Source organism: Ips typographus, linkage group LG9 (assembly GCF_016097725.1).
Source record: "Ips typographus isolate SLU linkage group LG9, UJ_Ityp_2.0, whole genome shotgun sequence".
In the NCBI taxonomy this organism is placed as follows: domain Eukaryota; kingdom Metazoa; phylum Arthropoda; class Insecta; order Coleoptera; family Curculionidae; genus Ips; species Ips typographus.
The window spans coordinates 3177704-3195400 of record NC_138430.1 but is presented as its reverse complement, the minus strand read 5'-3'; the positions used below and the strand labels follow the sequence as shown (position 1 = coordinate 3195400).

General features: G+C 33.0%; 4 protein-coding genes across 5 annotated transcripts; 1 reads left to right on the top strand and 3 right to left on the bottom strand.

Annotated features, from left to right (window-relative positions):
• Positions 1-938: 938 nt before the first annotated feature.
• LOC145734009 (coiled-coil domain-containing protein 39-like) lies at positions 939-5162 on the bottom strand. The gene is made up of 13 exons (XM_081987069.1): positions 4896-5162; positions 4668-4841; positions 4372-4615; positions 4018-4319; positions 3867-3967; positions 3167-3497; positions 2846-3113; positions 2640-2794; positions 2425-2590; positions 1833-2042; positions 1591-1698; positions 1340-1533; positions 939-1279 (listed from the first exon to the last, which is right to left on the bottom strand). The coding sequence occupies exons 1-13, from the start codon at positions 5109-5111 to the stop codon at positions 1016-1018; spliced, it is 2733 nt and encodes a 910-aa protein (XP_081843195.1). The 5' UTR covers positions 5112-5162; the 3' UTR covers positions 939-1015.
• Positions 5163-5409: 247 nt separating this feature from the next.
• LOC145734013 (uncharacterized) lies at positions 5410-8784 on the top strand. The gene is made up of 7 exons (XM_081987077.1): positions 5410-6186; positions 6309-6542; positions 6734-6845; positions 7352-7453; positions 7820-8017; positions 8077-8514; positions 8595-8784. The coding sequence occupies exons 1-7, from the start codon at positions 5890-5892 to the stop codon at positions 8762-8764; spliced, it is 1551 nt and encodes a 516-aa protein (XP_081843203.1). The 5' UTR covers positions 5410-5889; the 3' UTR covers positions 8765-8784.
• Positions 8785-9802: 1018 nt separating this feature from the next.
• Positions 9803-10862, bottom strand: LOC145734022 (ras-like GTP-binding protein RhoL). The gene is made up of 4 exons (XM_081987085.1): positions 10645-10862; positions 10306-10423; positions 10138-10255; positions 9803-10078 (listed from the first exon to the last, which is right to left on the bottom strand). The coding sequence occupies exons 1-4, from the start codon at positions 10752-10754 to the stop codon at positions 9876-9878; spliced, it is 549 nt and encodes a 182-aa protein (XP_081843211.1). The 5' UTR covers positions 10755-10862; the 3' UTR covers positions 9803-9875.
• A 603-nt stretch (positions 10863-11465) lies between these two features.
• Positions 11466-17614, bottom strand: LOC145734021 (ras-like GTP-binding protein RhoL). 2 transcript variants are annotated; one of them, XM_081987083.1, is made up of 5 exons: positions 17218-17614; positions 13568-13690; positions 12478-12592; positions 12301-12421; positions 11466-12244 (listed from the first exon to the last, which is right to left on the bottom strand). In XM_081987083.1, the coding sequence occupies exons 2-5, from the start codon at positions 13672-13674 to the stop codon at positions 12036-12038; spliced, it is 552 nt and encodes a 183-aa protein (XP_081843209.1). In that variant the 5' UTR covers positions 13675-13690; positions 17218-17614; the 3' UTR covers positions 11466-12035. The 2 variants fall into 2 exon arrangements, with proteins under 2 accessions (XP_081843209.1, XP_081843210.1); XM_081987084.1 differs by lacking the exon at positions 17218-17614 and adding an exon at positions 16902-17057.
• Between the last annotated feature and the right edge of the window lie 83 nt (positions 17615-17697).

The window sequence follows — 17697 nt, the reverse complement described above, 5'->3', positions numbered from 1 at the left end:
AATGCAGCTCGTAATTTCAGCTTTCTTTTATCTTAACACAATTTTTTTTTAGTTACAGTTTAGTTTTTTTACGTACAAATAACCGAGATATTTGATGTGAAATACAACAGTGTAACTGTACTAGAAATATTGAAAGTGTCACAATTCGACAGCTTCTAACTTGGATTCTATGACAGCTAAGAAATTTGTTCAAACGTCAAAATGTAGCTCGTAATTTTGACCTTCTGTTGGCAGAATACAACCTGATACAACTTTCTTTCAAGTAAGTGTACTATACAGGTGTGGTAAATCCAACAGCGACCATAGGAAAACCGTGTAACGGACAGAGAAACGTAGGTAATTGCATGCGCGGGAGAAAGACAGAAAACGAAATAAATATCAAGTAGGCCATATTTTTAGCGCGCTGTTGCCAAACGCCGTAAGTAAGTTTGTCGAGGGTATTAAATACTTACGGCGTTTGGCAACAGCGCGCTAAAAATATGGCCTACTTGATATTTTTTTCGTTTTCTGTCTTTCTCCCGCGCATGCAATTACCTACGTTTCTCTGTCTGTTACACGGTTTTCCTATGGTCGCTTTTGGATTTACCACACCTGTATAGAAATAATAAAGGTGTCATAATTTAAAAAAACTCTTGGATCTTATGACAGCTGGGAAGTTTCTTCAAACGTCAAAATGTAGCTCGTAATTTTGACTTTTTCCAACCTGAATACAAGTTTCTTTCAAAAATTACAAATAACCGAAGAAATGGTTGTTAAATAGAGCAGTGAAAGAGAATAAGTGTTTTAAAGATGTCACAATTTGTTAGCTCCTAACTTGGTCCCTTTTGCTTTCGCAAGGCTGAAAAATCTCTATTTTTTGGGAAAATCCCTGTATAGCATATTTACTCAATGATTTCGATTTACCGTTTTGTGTGGAAGGGATTGAAATATTACTACAATTTTACATTGTAAATTTTCTGTTGAATATTAATTATTTATTGAGAAGAAAATATATAATTAAAACATTCTCAGTCCCTTAATTGAACGATATATTAACTTTTTTCACCATCACAGGATTCATTTGTACCGAAATACTTCTAGCGCTAGAATCCATTGAGCTCAACGTGGAAATCGATGAAAACGAGCTCAAAGTCGACTGAGACTTGGCTAAATTGATACTGCATTCCGTTGTGTATTTTTTGATATTCGGGGCCATATCCGTATATTCGGCTATCATAGATTTTAATCTTTTCAAAACAGTATTATTAGCATCTTTGAGATGGTTTACTTCCAAGTCTTGCTGCAAGAGAATTGACAAGATTGTAAGTTAACTAGTTATTTTTTAGGTAAAATTGCTAACTTCATAAAGGCTGGTGTCTCTGGAACCTAATCGTTTCATGGCTTTTCTTAGTTGGTACTGGGTTCTATTTAGTTTCTCCTCTTTGTCTCTTTCTTGTTTTTCTATAGATAAGTTTTCGTCCTCCAGTTGTTGCACTACTGCTTTCTTTTCGGATTTTCTTAGTTTTAGTGACTCTGTCAAGTTTTTTGTTAGGTCTACGCAAAAAAAAAGATTAATTAAAAATACCATTTAGTTATGTTGGTAATTTTTACCATCATTTTCACTTTGGCGAGTAGCTAGTTCCTGTTTTGCCAATCTACACTTCAAAGTCCATTCTTTATGCAAGTTCTCTAAAGCTCTCATTTCCACTACTTCTTTATCTAAATAAATATTAAAATGTACTGATTAGTTGTAATTTTTGTCATTTTCTTAAAAAACTATTATAATACTAATCATGATGCTGGATGCAAACTGTGTGTTTGTTTCTTCAATTTGAGATTAACACTGTACTTACCATCGTCTTTAAGTTGTGATAAATTGCTCTTAAATGCCACATTGGTCAAATTAACCATTTTGAGGGTATTTTCAATTGCAACGATTTCCTTTTCTGCAATTTTGATTTTTTGATCCAGATCGTCGCCTTGCTGCTGAAGCATAAACTTTTCTTGGGCATTTTTTATTTTAAAGTGCGTTATGGATAAGGGTTGACCGTCATCATCTTTGCCTAGATTCAAAAATTCTAAATCAATATTTACACTACACATGATGCTACAATTTCACCGAAAATGACTATACAGGGATCTCAAAAACCGTAATAGAAAGAAGATTGGTTAAGATTATAGTCAGATTCAACATGAGTACAGAAGCATCAGGTATTTTTAAAAATAGTTAAAAGATTTCTAGATATTTGGTATTTTTAAATGGTTTTTACAAGTTTCTAGTTGATTCAAGAAATATCTTGTGAGTATGATTAAGAGACATCTGGCAAATTCAGAAAATGATTGGTAGTTTGAGTAGAAATATGGAGTTTAAACAACACTGGATCTCTTACGGTTTTCGAGATCCGTGTACTCAACAACACCTTACATCGTAATTGTAATACTAACCTAAGGACGTTATTTCAATATAATACTTCTTCTGAAACTGTTCGATTTTTAACTTTCGAATGGATATATCGCCCTTCAGGCGACTTCTTTCCTCTTCTAGGTGTTTTCTTTTGGCCATAACAATGTTTTTCTTCGTTTCTATCTCTAGATTTCGCTCTTTCATGACCTACAATTCTAGCCTAGACACCTGTCCTACAACATTAAAAAAAAATTACCTGATCAAGAGCTAGTCTGAGTTTCTGAAGATTATAAATCCGTTTAGTTTCTTTACTCATTTGATTTTCAATGTGATTTATTCTTAGTTGCATTATGTTTTCTTCTACTTGTTTTTCTTGACTTGACTTCTTAGCATTCGCAATTTGTTTTCTACCTAAAATCCACTTTATTCAGTTTTGTAATTGCCGCGTTTTTGTAAGCCAACCTATTTCGTAAACCACCAAATTGTTCTCGACTTGGTTTTGTAAGTTTTCCAAATGTGCTCTATCACTCTCAATAAAATTATTGAGTTTTCTCATCTCATTTTGCAGGTGGTCAACTTGGTTTTGTAGTGTATGTTGGACATCTGCATGTTCACTTAGTGTCTTCTCTAGTTCTTTGATTTTGTCCTCTTTCTCATCAATATGCTCGTCCTGTTTATTCGAACCTTCCAATTTACACAGACGTTGCTCGAATTCATCAATCCTGAATTGCTGTTAGAACATGTTTAGTAAATCCAACAAGATATGGTATAACAGGAAATTACCATGTCATATACAACTTCTTTGAGTTTTTCCAACTCTTTCTTCTCGTCACTGATATGTTTCCTCAACTTATTGGAAATGCAATAAGTATTGTTGATTTGGATTTCTAAGGTTTTTCCGATTTGTTGCTGTTCTTTTAATAGCTGGTCAGTTCTGTATAGGTTACTATTAATTTTTTCAGTGTCTGCTAATAGTACAGAGGAACGTTTTTCTTCAGAATCGATCATTTTCTTAATCCTATTCACTCTTTCGCCTGAAGAAATGTTGGAACCTTTCATTTCATTTAGTTTAGTTTGTAGTGTTTCCATGTCTTCTTGGTCTTTGATGCATCTCCTGAAAGTACGTGTCAGGAGTTTAATTTTTTTGAATTTTTAGTAAAAGTATTAAACAGGATAAAGAAGAAAATTAGAAACGTTTGAATAGTAACTTTCAATGTTTGAAGAGAGGTAAACAGGATGTGGAAAAAGAAAATCTACTACACCATTTCCAAATGTAGATCAGAAAGTCAGTGACAGGGAAAAGAAATAGATAGAGACTTCAAAAATTTTAAAAACACTCTAGTCAATTTTCAAAGCCAAAATGTTTGAAAAACAGTCAAATTTAAAAAAAAAACACAAGCAAAAACCAACAAACTTAAATGGAAGAGATGAAAATAATGTAATAAGATCAGATTTTTTTGTTTTAGAAAGAGATTTTACTTACTGTTCTTTGTTTTCAATTCCTGCATCTAACTGTTTATTTTCCATTCTTAACTTCTCCAAATTACTTGCCGATGCTGTTACTCTTCGCTTCAAACCTTGACACTAAAAATGCACTCATAAATATTCAAAAGTGTTTCTTCTTCTAAAATTACCTCGTTTGCAATGGTATAAACATCCTGCTGTAAATCACTGAGTTCTCTACGCATTCTCGAGTTTAGAGAATTTAATTTTTCAATTTCCATTAGAAGTTCACGATTGTTCTTCTGCTCGTTATGAAGCATCTCATTCTCTTCTTCCAAACATTCGTTTTGGCTTTCCAACACCTTTTCCGCTTCCAAAATACGTTCTTGACCAGCTTCTATATCGTCGTCTCGTTGTTGCAACATTTTTACTGAATCCTTCCACTGTTTTATTAGAGCTTCGCGTTGGGTTATTTGTTGTTTTATTGCTTTTCCTTTAAATATGTTTTATTTTATATGGAATTAGTGGTTGATTGAAATGGTTACCGGTTCTTTCAATAATCATTTCGCAGCTGTGCAAGTCGCAGACCATTTTATTGACTGCGATGGTTTTGGAATCGAATTCTCCTTGCAAATATTGCCGTCTGGCTTCCAAGTCATTGAATTTTCTTTCATCTTCTTTGGAGAATTTTTTAATTAGTTCGTTGTCGTCATCTCGTTTTTTTAACGCTTCCTCCCAAGCTTTTAAAGCTTCAATATCCCAACCGGTTTCTTGCTTTATTCTATCCACCTTTAATCAGTAAATTTAGTTACAAATTTTAGATTTGAGGAAGAAATATTACCTTTATAACAGCTTTCTCTAGATCCTTCCTCTGTTGTTCTTTAGCCTGGTCGAGACATTTTATTCGTTTTTTTACGTGAGCAATATCCTGCTCTATTTTATTTTTCTCTCCTTTTAAGGAATGATATTGGTTGCCTTCACTGTCGTATTGTTGCTTATGTGCTGTTATCAGTTTCTGTCAATTTATATATATTTTTTTAATTATTTTCGTTAGAACTGTAGAATTTACCTGTGTTTGTTCGTTTTCCTGATTAACAAACTTAAAATGTTCCTTCAAATTATTCAGTCTGGTTGTGGAATTGCCGTGCGCAGTTTTGGTTTTAATTTTTTTCAATGTTAAACTGGCCAGTTCTTGTTCCAGTGCCTGGTTCTCTGCATTGGTCACTGGCATTTGGAATCCATCGTTCCATCCGAGTTTTTGCAGTATTTCTTCTATATAGGACATTTTTTTTCACAGTTATTTGTCTAGACAAAATCTCATTTGACTTTAGTTGACAATTGAGCATGTTATGTCGATATGTTTGTTATAACAACGGGTATTGTTAGATCGATACTGCTCGAACAGCTAAATTAGTAGGGGAGTGTGTGTAGCGCAGCTTTTATTGATATTTCAGAGTATGTCATCAAAAATGCAGTTATCATAAGGAATGGAATTGTCGGGTTTATCAGAAGCTCCACTTAGTAAAATGTGGATTGGATTGGAAGTAGGGTTAATTCGAAAAATTCAATGTTAAAGAAAATCTAAAGACAGAAGTGAATTTCACTAGGACAGAGACTAGAAACTGTTTGGTCAAAACAAACTTCTAAAAAGTCCCCAATAGCTAATCACAGCCTTTCCATCTCCATAATGTAATATACTATTTCTTGGCAGTTTTTTTACGTTGAAACAACTGGATGTCTACTACTACTACTACTGGCAACAAAATCAAAAACATTTATTTTAAAAATACTTAAAGTAACATGAACTGACCCAAAATTATATCATCCTTTCGAAAATATTTAATTCGAGTTGTGCATACGACAGTCAAATCAAAAAAAAATCTTGGCAAAATCATAATCCAAAATTCAAGCGGCTAAATATAGCGGACTAACCGTCGTTTTGCCCGTTCCCATTACGCTTAAAAATAGCATAGAAAATTAATAAACAGAATCTCTCGTTTCACGGGACGAGTTTCCAATCCACCTCCATGAACGCTGTTAAGTTTTTCGTTGTTTAAACAATAATGTTGTTATCGTGCCCCTTGTGTTGCAAACCGCATTTTGAAGGGGTCGACTCCCTCAGAACGACGCTAATTAATGTGGCCACTGCTCCGTTAAAATGCCCAGTGTGTCAGGAAACTTTAAAAGGTCTCGACAAATTGACTATACATTTGTTTGGTCACGTTAATGCCAATCAGTGCAATAGTGGGAAAAGTAGTGTTGGTGATAGTGTTTGTGATAAGCAACAGTGCAGTAGTGATAAAGAAGCTGTAATGAAAAATGAAATTGATAGGAGTATTAAGAAAATATGTGCAGACAGTGTAAGTGACAAAATTAATTACTAAGTTAAAAATCACCTATTCATAAATTGTCTGTGCTCAGTATTATTATTAGATGTATGTTAACATGGATTTTGTTCGTTGATAAATTTAATATTTTTTAGTCTCTTTTCCAAGTAGAACCTCAACAAACTGTGGGAGAATCTGAAAAACATCCAGAAGTAATAATAAGCTGTGACATATGCAATTTCACATTTACGGACAGAAACATCTTGGAAATGCACCAGAAACTACTGCACCAGACTTCTCCCGATGAAAAAACTGGAAAGTACAGTTACCATTGTCACTTGTGCAGCAAACGATTCAAAATGAGAGGCAGTCTAATGGTTCACTTACGGGTAAGATATCAAAGTTTTTCTATTTCTAAGTGTTTTTAAATTAAAAAAATCTGTTGCATTTTGCACATACTTTGAGTCACTCACATCAGCTCATTTTGAACAAAAAGTACTATTTTGATACCATGTATGGGAAGAGAGTAGTATTAATTTTCATTAGAGTCTGAAAATTTAGTTGTGTATTTTTATTTTAGGTTGCCCACTATGGTTTCAACAGTCATTTAAACTTACCACCTCACATGCTAAACAATAACAACGGCACAACAACAAATAATTTGGAACTTGATGTTATGGAAACCGACAAAGGTAATAGCTAAATTTGTTTATTCTCTATTATTATCAACGAGTTATTTATGATTTATATTATTCAGAAATAATATAATAAACATTTTTAGCTTTTAAAAAATCAAATAAGGTGCAATTTTAGTCAAGTGACGGTTAAGACATCAAAATTATTAGTTGTGGGAGGTCTATAGCTACTAAAAAACGAAATCAAAAGTCCAGGTCCATAATTGAAATTGCTTCCAGAAAGTGCTAATAATTTTCCAAAATAATCAATCATAAAGTGATTTGATTTGTCGGATATTTCCGGATGTAATAGACATTTTTTAACTTTTACCAACTTATTAAGCAATAAAATACCGAACTATGCCTCTATTTTTTACTAAAATTCAACTATAGTTTTTCAGATAGCATGGCTAATGCATCGAATTTGTCACACCCTGAATTTGCATTTAGCATAAACTTTCAATAGTCTTGTATGCTCTTAAAATAACCATAACACCATTTTTAAAATGGTTTTCTTATTTCAGGTTTAACCAAAAGTCAGGATTGCAAACAATGGAGTTGTGATGTGTGCGCAAAAATGTTTACAACCAAATATTTTTTAAAGAAACATAAACGATTACATACAGGTAGGACGTATTTGAATAATTAAATGATCGTTATTACAACTCTGAGTTTAGTGAAAATTACTGGAAAGTGAAAATGAAGATTTAAACTGGAAAAATTTCCAATTTCTGTAAAACCTTTACAACCTTTGAGGTATACTCTTCTTGATACAACCATTATCTGATAAGTGCTCAATTCAAAAGTCATATTTGAGAAAAATGGATTTTACCAAATTTTCATCTTCGTTAATAATGCAGTTAGTTGCTTTTATATTCAAAAGATTTAAAAGGCCTTTTTTGAACTAATTTTCAAAATTGGAACTTACTAACTTTAATTTTGGAATTTGAATGATGGATACTAAGATATACTGATTAGTGTTTTTATTTTAGGTGAAATGCCTTACTCCTGTACTATATGCAACAAATCCTTTACATTTCAACAATCCTATCATAAACATATGCTCTACCATTCTTCTGAGAAACCGTACCTGTGCACAGAGTGTGGTAGATCGTTTAAGGAACATTCCACTTTACAAAACCACGCCAGAATTCATTCTGGTGAACGACCTTTTGGCTGTGAAATTTGTGGTAATAGCTATGATAACACCATCATTATCACTTCTACTTTAATTCATTTTTTCTTACAGGAAAGCGGTTCAGACAACGAGTTTCCTATCTCGTACACATGCGAATTCACACCGGTGTAATGCCCTACAAATGCACTGCCTGCAATAAGAGTTTCAGATACAAAGTGAGTCAAAGATCGCACAAATGTCCAATGAATCCTCCCGGATCGGTTATACGAATTACCGATTCGGATAACACTGCAATCCAACCAAACCAACCTGCTGCAGAAATTACTCAGGTTCAAAATGATTCAACTGAATTGAGTATGGAAAGTTTGCAAACCAATAAAAAATGTATAATGTCCGTGGATTATAATACCGGGAGCATTAATTTGATATCAGGCACTGAAAATGAAATGATTAGAAGTGATGGTAAATTGCCAGTGAATCACAATATTGGACAAAGTATAGCAAATGTGGCTGAACCACTCATGGAAATAGACAGTTCATTAAATAGAGGTATGTTTTGTACATTACGTATAAAAGAAATTTGTTTTATTTGTCTCTAAAAAGGTGAAACTGAAGAGAATTATTTTTAGATTCGTTAATATCTCAAAGAGACATTTATTCAGTATTGATGTCACCAATTATACCGGAAGTGGAGTCACTGTGCCTCAATAACGACTCACCAATAAGTCACCCAACATCACCAGTGGACGAAAACATACAAGTGATAAGAGAAAAGTGTCTACAAGAATTGTTTCAGTAAAACATTGTACGATTACCATATTTGTTTGTTTCATTTACTTTTTTTAAATGTAGTTTTCAATTTTTATATTTTTTACGGAACAGTGGCGTTGATGAAATTAGCGGAGATCTGGGCGTACGGTCATTCTGAAAATTTGGGTGTTTAATATACAAAAGTAGCAGCAACTTTGTTATTTTAAACGGAACACCTTGTAGATTCTTATAAATTATTGTTAATATGACTTTACGTTTATTTGTCGTAAGGCTAGAGACTTATTAGTATTTATTTTTGTTGATTCCTCCTCTAGGTCGTCGAGGTTTTTTAGTGTTAAATTCAAGTTCAATTAAATGGCGTCATTTGAAAAAAAATGTTGAAAATCAATCAGATCAGAGAGAACTTGTCAAGAGAAAAAATAGTAAAAGAAAGAGAAAAAATTTGGAAGAAGCTCTGGAGAAGCTGGGAAACGTGTTCGACTGGTGGTGTCTGTCTCCAAGTTTGTTCTTCCCCCAGTAATTCATCCATTTGGACCGAAACCTTTAAACAGGCTGGAAGGGCGTTGTTTGGTTAGCAGATTTTTGGGAACAGCTTACGTTTGAGCTATTTTCCAAAGAGAAGAAGTTCGTGGAGTTTGTCCTGATCAGGCAACTGGACACTGAATTGACAGCAGAGGAGGATCCGACACACAGGCAAAGAAAAGATCTACCAAAAAGGACTGTTGGTACCCATAATGACTTTCAAGTTTCTTTTCTGGTAAGTAGAATATTATTAGTTTTTAAGTTTTGTAAATAAGATAGGGTAGAAGATTGTCTAGTCTATTATGTTACACTAAAAATTTCTTGGCATCGCTTAGTAGGTAACATGTCAAACGAACATTTGGTTTTGATTGCTTTTGAAAATTTATCTGATGATCTAGGGGCAACCTTAGGGACCTTTGGATACAAGAGCAAAATTAAATCGGGATTCTTATAGGGATAACAGAATTCACGATATTATTTTTTGTCTGAAAATTGGTACTTGTTCTATTTGGGTCACTGTGTTGTTTAATTAGTTTGTCTTAAGTTAAATGCCATCAGAATTTTATTGAATGTACTGACATTACTGTTAACTGGTTAACAAAAGATTTCTAACAATTTTATAAGAGTCTGCAACTTGAACGTTCTTTAGGACGATAACTAACTCCTATTCTGACAGCTTCTTCCATTACGTCTGTCAAACCAACGTTTATCTTCGCCGAACACTCTTTGTAGCCTTGAGCCTTAATTTTTTTCATCAGTTTCAGGCCATCTTTGATAGTGAAACTGTCTTTTGCTTCTGCTCGCAAGTCTATTTTAGTAGCTGGGAAATAAGTAAGACGGAATTAGAATTTTTGATCAATTTAACCAAATTTCACTTACCGACTAGTAATACAGGAATAGTTGGAGCCAAGTGTCGCAACTCCGGAATCCATCTTGTTATTATGTTCTCATAAGAAGCTTTTTGGTTTACGGCAAAACAAAGCAGAAAACATTTGGTCTGCAAAACGGTAATAATTATACTATGTTCAGTTATTGGGAATAACTTACATTAGGGTATGCTAGAGGCCTAAGTCGGTCATATCCTTCTTGTCCAGCTGTATCCCATATACTGAGCTCATACAAATGATTGTCCACTTTAATTCTGTGACCATCATACTGCTCAAACCTATTAAAATTGCAATCATTTATTGTCATTACGAATAATATTTAGTAAAGTATATAATTTTCGAATATATGACGACAGTATAGGTGACAATTTCCAAATATGGGTTTGATTCGAAATGGAGGATCTAAAATCAATCAAATGCACTCTGGTTTAATACAGGATATCCTGTATGGATATTCAACTTGTAAATGTGTAACTATAATAAAAACCAAAGCACTTACACAGTTGGGATGTGTTCTGTTGGATAGGTACCGCGAATATAAGTGGACAACAAGCATGTTTTTCCCACAGTTCCGTCACCAACCACGGTAATTTTTATCGACTGCATCATAGTTTAGAATTAATTTGATCTAAAATACTTTTTTACACCCATACAATTGTTTCAGCATACACATTGGAATAGTGATGTGACCCTTGTTAAGGGATAGGCGTTAGAGGTTTGTTCAAAAAGTAATAAAACCAGATTAGATAAAATGATTTTCTATATTATTGATTGGGGGTTTATAAAAGGGATTTATATTTTGAATTTCTATTGAATTATTGTTTGAATAGTGAAAAAAAGTGGGAGGTGGGGTTTTATAGAAAACTGTGACAATAATTGGCTGCAGTTTAAGATAAGGTACAACTTAACAAGATTATTGCAACATAAAAGATGATACTGGTAGATTAAGTTGCCTTCCTAAACCTTTTTAAGGAATGGATGAAATTTTCGTATTAATCATTTGCAAGCCAAAAAGTACTTGTTTTTATAATGTATAGTTAGTAATATCACTTTTACCGATGATATAACTAATATAAATAATATTCTTAAAACGTTTTGCCACCAATAACTGATTAAAATTTTGACACCCTGTATTTTGTATGAACAGTATAGGATTTGTTTTATCCTTTAAAATACATTCCTAGTGTTTGAGTCTCCTTCTTGTATATTGAAAAGTAATGAAAAAGTGCATCCATTAAGAAAGTAGATACTACAGGGTGTTTATATTAAGATCGTGACAAAACAGCTATTGTAATCAGGGAGAGACAAATGCAATAAAAGTTTGAGTTTTAAATTTTTTATATTAAGTGAACTTTATCTAATTTACAGACAAATATACATATTTTATTACAATTATTGGGCTACTGATATTTTAAGGCGCTCAAAAATTGTTACAAAGTTTTAAAAAATCATTTTGACAGCAGGCAATATAGTAAAATATGCTTGTATGTCAGTAAAAAGTTAAAAATCTTTGCCTACCTAACAACAATAAAGTTAGCATATTCAGTATTACTTAATATCTAAAAGGGAATTACATCTGTTTGCATGTTTACAACAGTGAAAAATTCTGTACATAAGATTTAAAATTTAAGAGAAGGAAAACACTGCAAAGTTTAAAAATTATCCTGTTGCTTTTATAGCAGTTTAGAATTTACTTTTAATATATTTTTTCAGGAGTAAATAGGTACAATAATATTGTTTTTCTCAACTCGTCTTTTCGAGACAGCAATAATGAGTGCTTTTCTGCTCTTAACATTTTACCTCTACGAACAGTTATTATTTTATATATCATTCAGGTAAATAATAAATAAAATACATTTAAATAACCGTAAAAAGATTAAGTCTAACTATTTAAATAATTTGACATACTCCGTGGGATTTGGGAGTCTTCCGATTGGTCGTTACTCGTACTGCTTCTTCGATAACTTCCCTCAATCCTTGATTCAGTAGGGCAGAACATTCCTTATAGCTTTGCGCTTTAACTTTCCGTCTCAACTTTTTGCCTTCTTCATGTGTGTAGCACTTAGTACCGGGATCGTTTCTTAAGTCTGTTTTGGTTGCTACAAGAAAATATTTCTAAAATAGCAGTTAACTATAGCATGTTTGCGTCACTTACCTACTAAAACTACCGGAGCATTGGGACAAAAATGACGGATTTCTGGTATCCATTTTAGTGTTATGTTATCGTAAGATGCTATGTTTTTGTCCACGCAAAAGCAGGCCAGAAAACAGTCAGTCTGAAGATTTATTAAATTATTCGGTGTTGACAGTAAAAAGTGAAAAATTGTTTTACCCCGGGATAAGATAATGGTCGTAGCCTTTCATAATCCTCTTGGCCCGCAGTATCCCACAACGTAATGTCATGTTTTATACCATCCACTTCAATTTTGTCTCCATAGTGTTCGAATCTGTAATAAACAAACTTTAGTACTTTTAGTCCAGAAAACAAATTCTCAAAAAAGGAAAGAGGGAAATACTTGAAACACATTAAATTTGCTACAAACTTCACTCAGTAAAGTGTTTCTATATATTTTATAGTTTTCGAGATATTCGCTCTTGAAAGTCTGCAAATTTTGATTTGAGTCACAATTTAAGTGATATTTTCAGCTTGGATGCAACCTTTGGTCACAGTATACGACATTGTTTTTAGTAGTAAACTATGAAATACCAAAATGTTGCAAAAAATACTTTGCAGTAGAAGTTGTATTTACAGCTCCATGGATCTAAGTTTGACAGTTGTAACGTTTGCTAACAGTCTAGGACATTGTTTTTGATCACATCTGACAGCTGTCAAAACCAGCTTGGAAGTGCTATGAAGCTATAAATTATCATAATAGTGTAGTCTTTGTTCAGCGACTTCTGACTGTTGCATCACAATTACCAGCAAAAACGTATGTCGGCGATTAAATGTTATATTGGCTGATTGTCAAAATGACGGTTATAAATAAGGAAGAGCAGTGCTGTTACAGCTTATAGATCTAAGTTTAATATTCAAGTTTAGAACAAGCATTTTTCTCTATACCTTTTCGTTGACTGGACCATTAATGATAGTCATCATGTACAATGAAAGTATTACAAATTAGGTAAATAACTATTTGCACATTTAATTTATTTTAAAATTTGGATGTTTGGCGTGATAAGTTCTAATAATAAAAAGTTCGCTAATTCGATGAATTATGAATGTGATTCCACAAATCACTGTGATCTGTATCATTCTTATTGTAACTTTAATATTCAAGTCTAGTTTTATTTTGTTTGCTAAAATTTGTAGTTTTACATCTATGTAGACGTACTTCTGTGTTTAGAGATAACATATCTTTAAAGCTAAACGTTGCTGATAATGTTATCAATTATGTATATTAGGTAAAGTGGTATATACCTACACTGTGGGAACATACTCCTTAGGAAAAGCCCCCGTGACGTAGGTACTGAGAAGGCAAGTTTTTCCTACCACGCCGTCTCCGACAACTGTAATTTTCAGGTTTGGCATGTTTATCAGTCCTTTCCTAAAAATAATTTATGAATTAATAAAGTAGTACAGAAAATCTGTAATTTCTTTGCAAAAAAATTGTTTTTGGTAGCCATTTTTAATAACAGTGAAAAAAATACTTAAATTCAAACATTTACTCATCTGATTCAAATTAATGCAACCTTATATTTAAGGTGAATGGAATTTATAAAACTATCTTGAATTTAACTATACAATACATATTATTTTTTTTTTTTAATAAACAATGTCATATTTTAATCTACTACCCAAATCAGACAGTCTTTCTTTGGCTTATCTTAAAGCTCGAATCAGCTAAGAAAAGGCCACAGCCGTCATCAAACGATGATGTCACGATCTCTGTACGTCTCGCTTTAAATATTGCTGCTCTCGTTACTTTCCAAGTTGTTGCAGCCAGTCAGTGGCGTGCTATTATTTTATCAGTAAAATGAAACATTTTCGTCGTTTTTAATAAAGAAAATAAAAGACAACAAGTTTTTTAAAGGAATGGAAACTCCTTCTGCTTCTTTCTTCATAAATTGTAAGACGTTACTGACGATTTCACGGTCTTGGCTGTATATGATAACACCTTTCTTTCCAACCTTTTTGAAAGACATTTTGACAAAATAACGTTTTTTATTCATAACACTATGTGAACTTCAACTGCGACCATCAACAATACAACCAAAACACCAGACTAAAACGGAACCTAACCTAACCCCCTAAGTCTCCCTGTCCGCCACTACATTTTTTTAAACTTGGCAACACCGTTTAGAGTGCCTGCTAGTAAAAGCATATAAAAAGGTCCAAATGTCCCTGGCCGCTGCCGCATCTGTTTTAATTGTGTCCAAGTAAAAACCGTACTACGTTGCCAAGTGGCTTTTTGACCGCTTAACAATATATTTTCGGGAATATTTTAATAGGACGCCTCTGATTATATCTAATGCGACGGCAACTGTAGAAGGAGAAAGAAATAGTTTTAAAAACTGCGTCATTGATGATGCGGTGGCCTTTTCTCATCTGATTCGAGCTCTACTTCCGGCAGACACTGGTGTCCTCGTCTATTGTAATGCAAATTTATCTTCGGCTAAGTTAGTATAAACAACGATTAGAATCCGTCTTTATTATAATTTGACAGCATTTTTACCACAGTCTTTTTTACATGGAAAACTTTTTGAAATGGCTGTTATAAAAAACTATGTTCTCAGCTGTGTGGAAATGTACTTCCTACACCCTATAAAATCTTTCTAAGAACACATTTGTGTGTATACAGCGTGGACCAGAAAACTGTGAAGTCACGTAACGTAATATTTTTAGAATAAAATTAAAAGATTCTGTTGTTAATTTTCTCTGAAAATTTAACTTTCGAATTTATCAGACCGAAATTTAGTAAAATACACTTTGTCTCATTTAGAAATATTATGTTACGTGACGTCAAAACTATACAACTTTCTGTTTACATTAGTTATGCAACCACTCATACAAAACTGGATCGATATCCTTGTGAAATTGTCATGCTGCCCACTGTCATGCTATACCAAAAATGTGCTTAAAACAGTCATTTTCTTACTCTAAGTATGTTTTACAGTCCTTTTTGTCCCTAACTGTCCTCTTAAACTGTGTTTTTGGCAGTTCAAACTTTGACACCGCTTTTCTCTCTGACTATACCAAATTTTGTAACATTTTTTCAGGTTATTGGATAGGAAATTTAGTGAATATTCCAAAAATGTGCTTAAAACAGTCATTTTCTTACTCTAAGTATGTTTTACAGTCCTTTTTGTCCCTAACTGTCCTCTCAAACTGTGTTTTTGGCAGTTCAAACTTTGACACCGCTTTTCTCTCTGACTATACCAAATTTTGTAACATTTTTTCAGGTTATTGGATAGGAAATTTAGTGAATATTCCAAAAATGTGCTTAAAACAGTCATTTTCTTACTCTAAGTATGTTTTACAGTCCTTTTTGTCCCTAACTGTCCTCTCAAACTGTGTTTTTGGCAGTTCAAACTTTGACACCGCTTTTCTCTCTGACTATACCAAATTTTGTAACATTTTTTCAGGTTATTGGATAGGAAATTTAGTGAATATTCCAAAAATGTGCTTAAAACAGTCATTTTCTCACTCTAAGTGAGTTTTACAGTCGATTTTCTCCCTGACTGTCCTATCAAACTGCATTTCAGACAGTTCAAACTTTGACACCGCTTTTCTTCATGATTGTACCAAATTTTAAAGTGTTTTTTCCTGTTATTGGACAGGAAATTTAATGAGGATTCCAAAAATGTGCTTAAAACAGTCATTTTCTCATTCCAAGTGGGTTTGTCAAGCAATTTTGTTCCTGACTGTCAAATTGTGCTCAAAAGTAACAAAAATCAGGGCTTAGAAAAGTTTTCTTGCAGTAAACGTGTTTTTGAGATTTACGACAGTTATTTTGTAAGTGATCACGTGACTGTAGCTAAATTATCCTCCAAAAACTACGTGACATCTGTGACTAATGTCAAAACTGTCAAGATTCGCCTAGAATTTGCAAATTACAGTTTAACATAGTATTTCTCAGATTTATATCAGTTATTTTGAAAATTGTCAGTGCTGGTAAATTACAAATTGTTTAACTAACTAACTGTCAAGAAAATACATACATTTTTCTTAAGACCTTGTAAGTTAATTTTTGTTATTTTTCCATAATTTATGCGATTTTCAAGATAACGTACAGAATCATCACTAGGGCACTCTGTATTCTTGTTGAAGTATTATTAATAAGAGACAGTCGCTTTATACACTCGTTTTGTAAAACCTATATCTCGTTAACGTTTCGTTACAGAAATACAGGGTGTTCAAGTTTTATTTAATTTTTTTTTCAATATTTTATTTATTTCTAAAAGTCAGTATTGGTTAAATAATGTCCGTATATTTCCCGTACTATATCAGTGAGTATCTTTATTTATTCCGGTCAGTCTTAGGAAGAAGGCATCTGTAAACCATACAGACCACTTAAAATTGATGGCGTACCATTATCAGAAAGATCCAGAGATCGCACGTCTATGAGAAAACTAAAATCCCTATTTTTAATATAAAATTTGGTACAACTGTGACTCTCTGTATTTGTGAGATTTAATGAAATTAGAAATATTTAAAGTACCGGTATTAAGTAATATGGACCTAATTAGGTACGTAGGACTCCAAAATGACCTTGTTGTTTAAATGTCGAAATTATAATCCAAAATAGGTATACCTACCTGTTCGATACTCTACATCAATTTAGGTGATTTAATTATTAATCCTTTTTATGGTACATAATTATTAGCACTACGGAACAACCACTTTCTACGCTGTAAAAACTCACACGTATATTATTTTAGTGGCTACCAATTTAGTCAAAATATAGCGTACTTTAATAGATGCACATTTATTCGTAACTAAACTTTTGCAATTGAAAACTCGTTATCTAAACGAGAAAGAGAGTGGATGACGTTACTAGACTAGGGCGTGTTTATTACTCAGAAGTTTTGGTCACGATAAATAATAAAAGATCAATAATGATAATTAACTTACCTTGCAAGTGAATATCCACCAAATCACAGTAAAATCTTCCCAGTATTCACATTTTATTCACACGAATATCGCTCATCACCTCGACCCAACCATCACACAACACTTTTAACTGTTTAACATAATGTGAAACGAATTTACGATCACACGAACTCCGATATTATCAGGAATGTCTTATCAGAATTGTTATCACAGTATACGAAACTCACAATTCGAATCTTGGTGGCAGACGTAAAATTAACTTCCGTCACTTACCAGCTTGGTAGGCAGCTTTATCTCGTTTGGGCGTTTTTTTTTCTGGGTTAACGCGCTTAATTTAATTCATCATCATTTTGTCGCATTATTTCTTAAACAGGCCTATTTTAATAGTGTTTTAAATTCTGGATGTGTGTCGTTTATTAGCACGCACGGTCACTTTTGTTTTGCGGATAAAAGCAGCACATTGTCTCGAAAAGGAAAACGTACTTGGCGAGTTGCTAACAT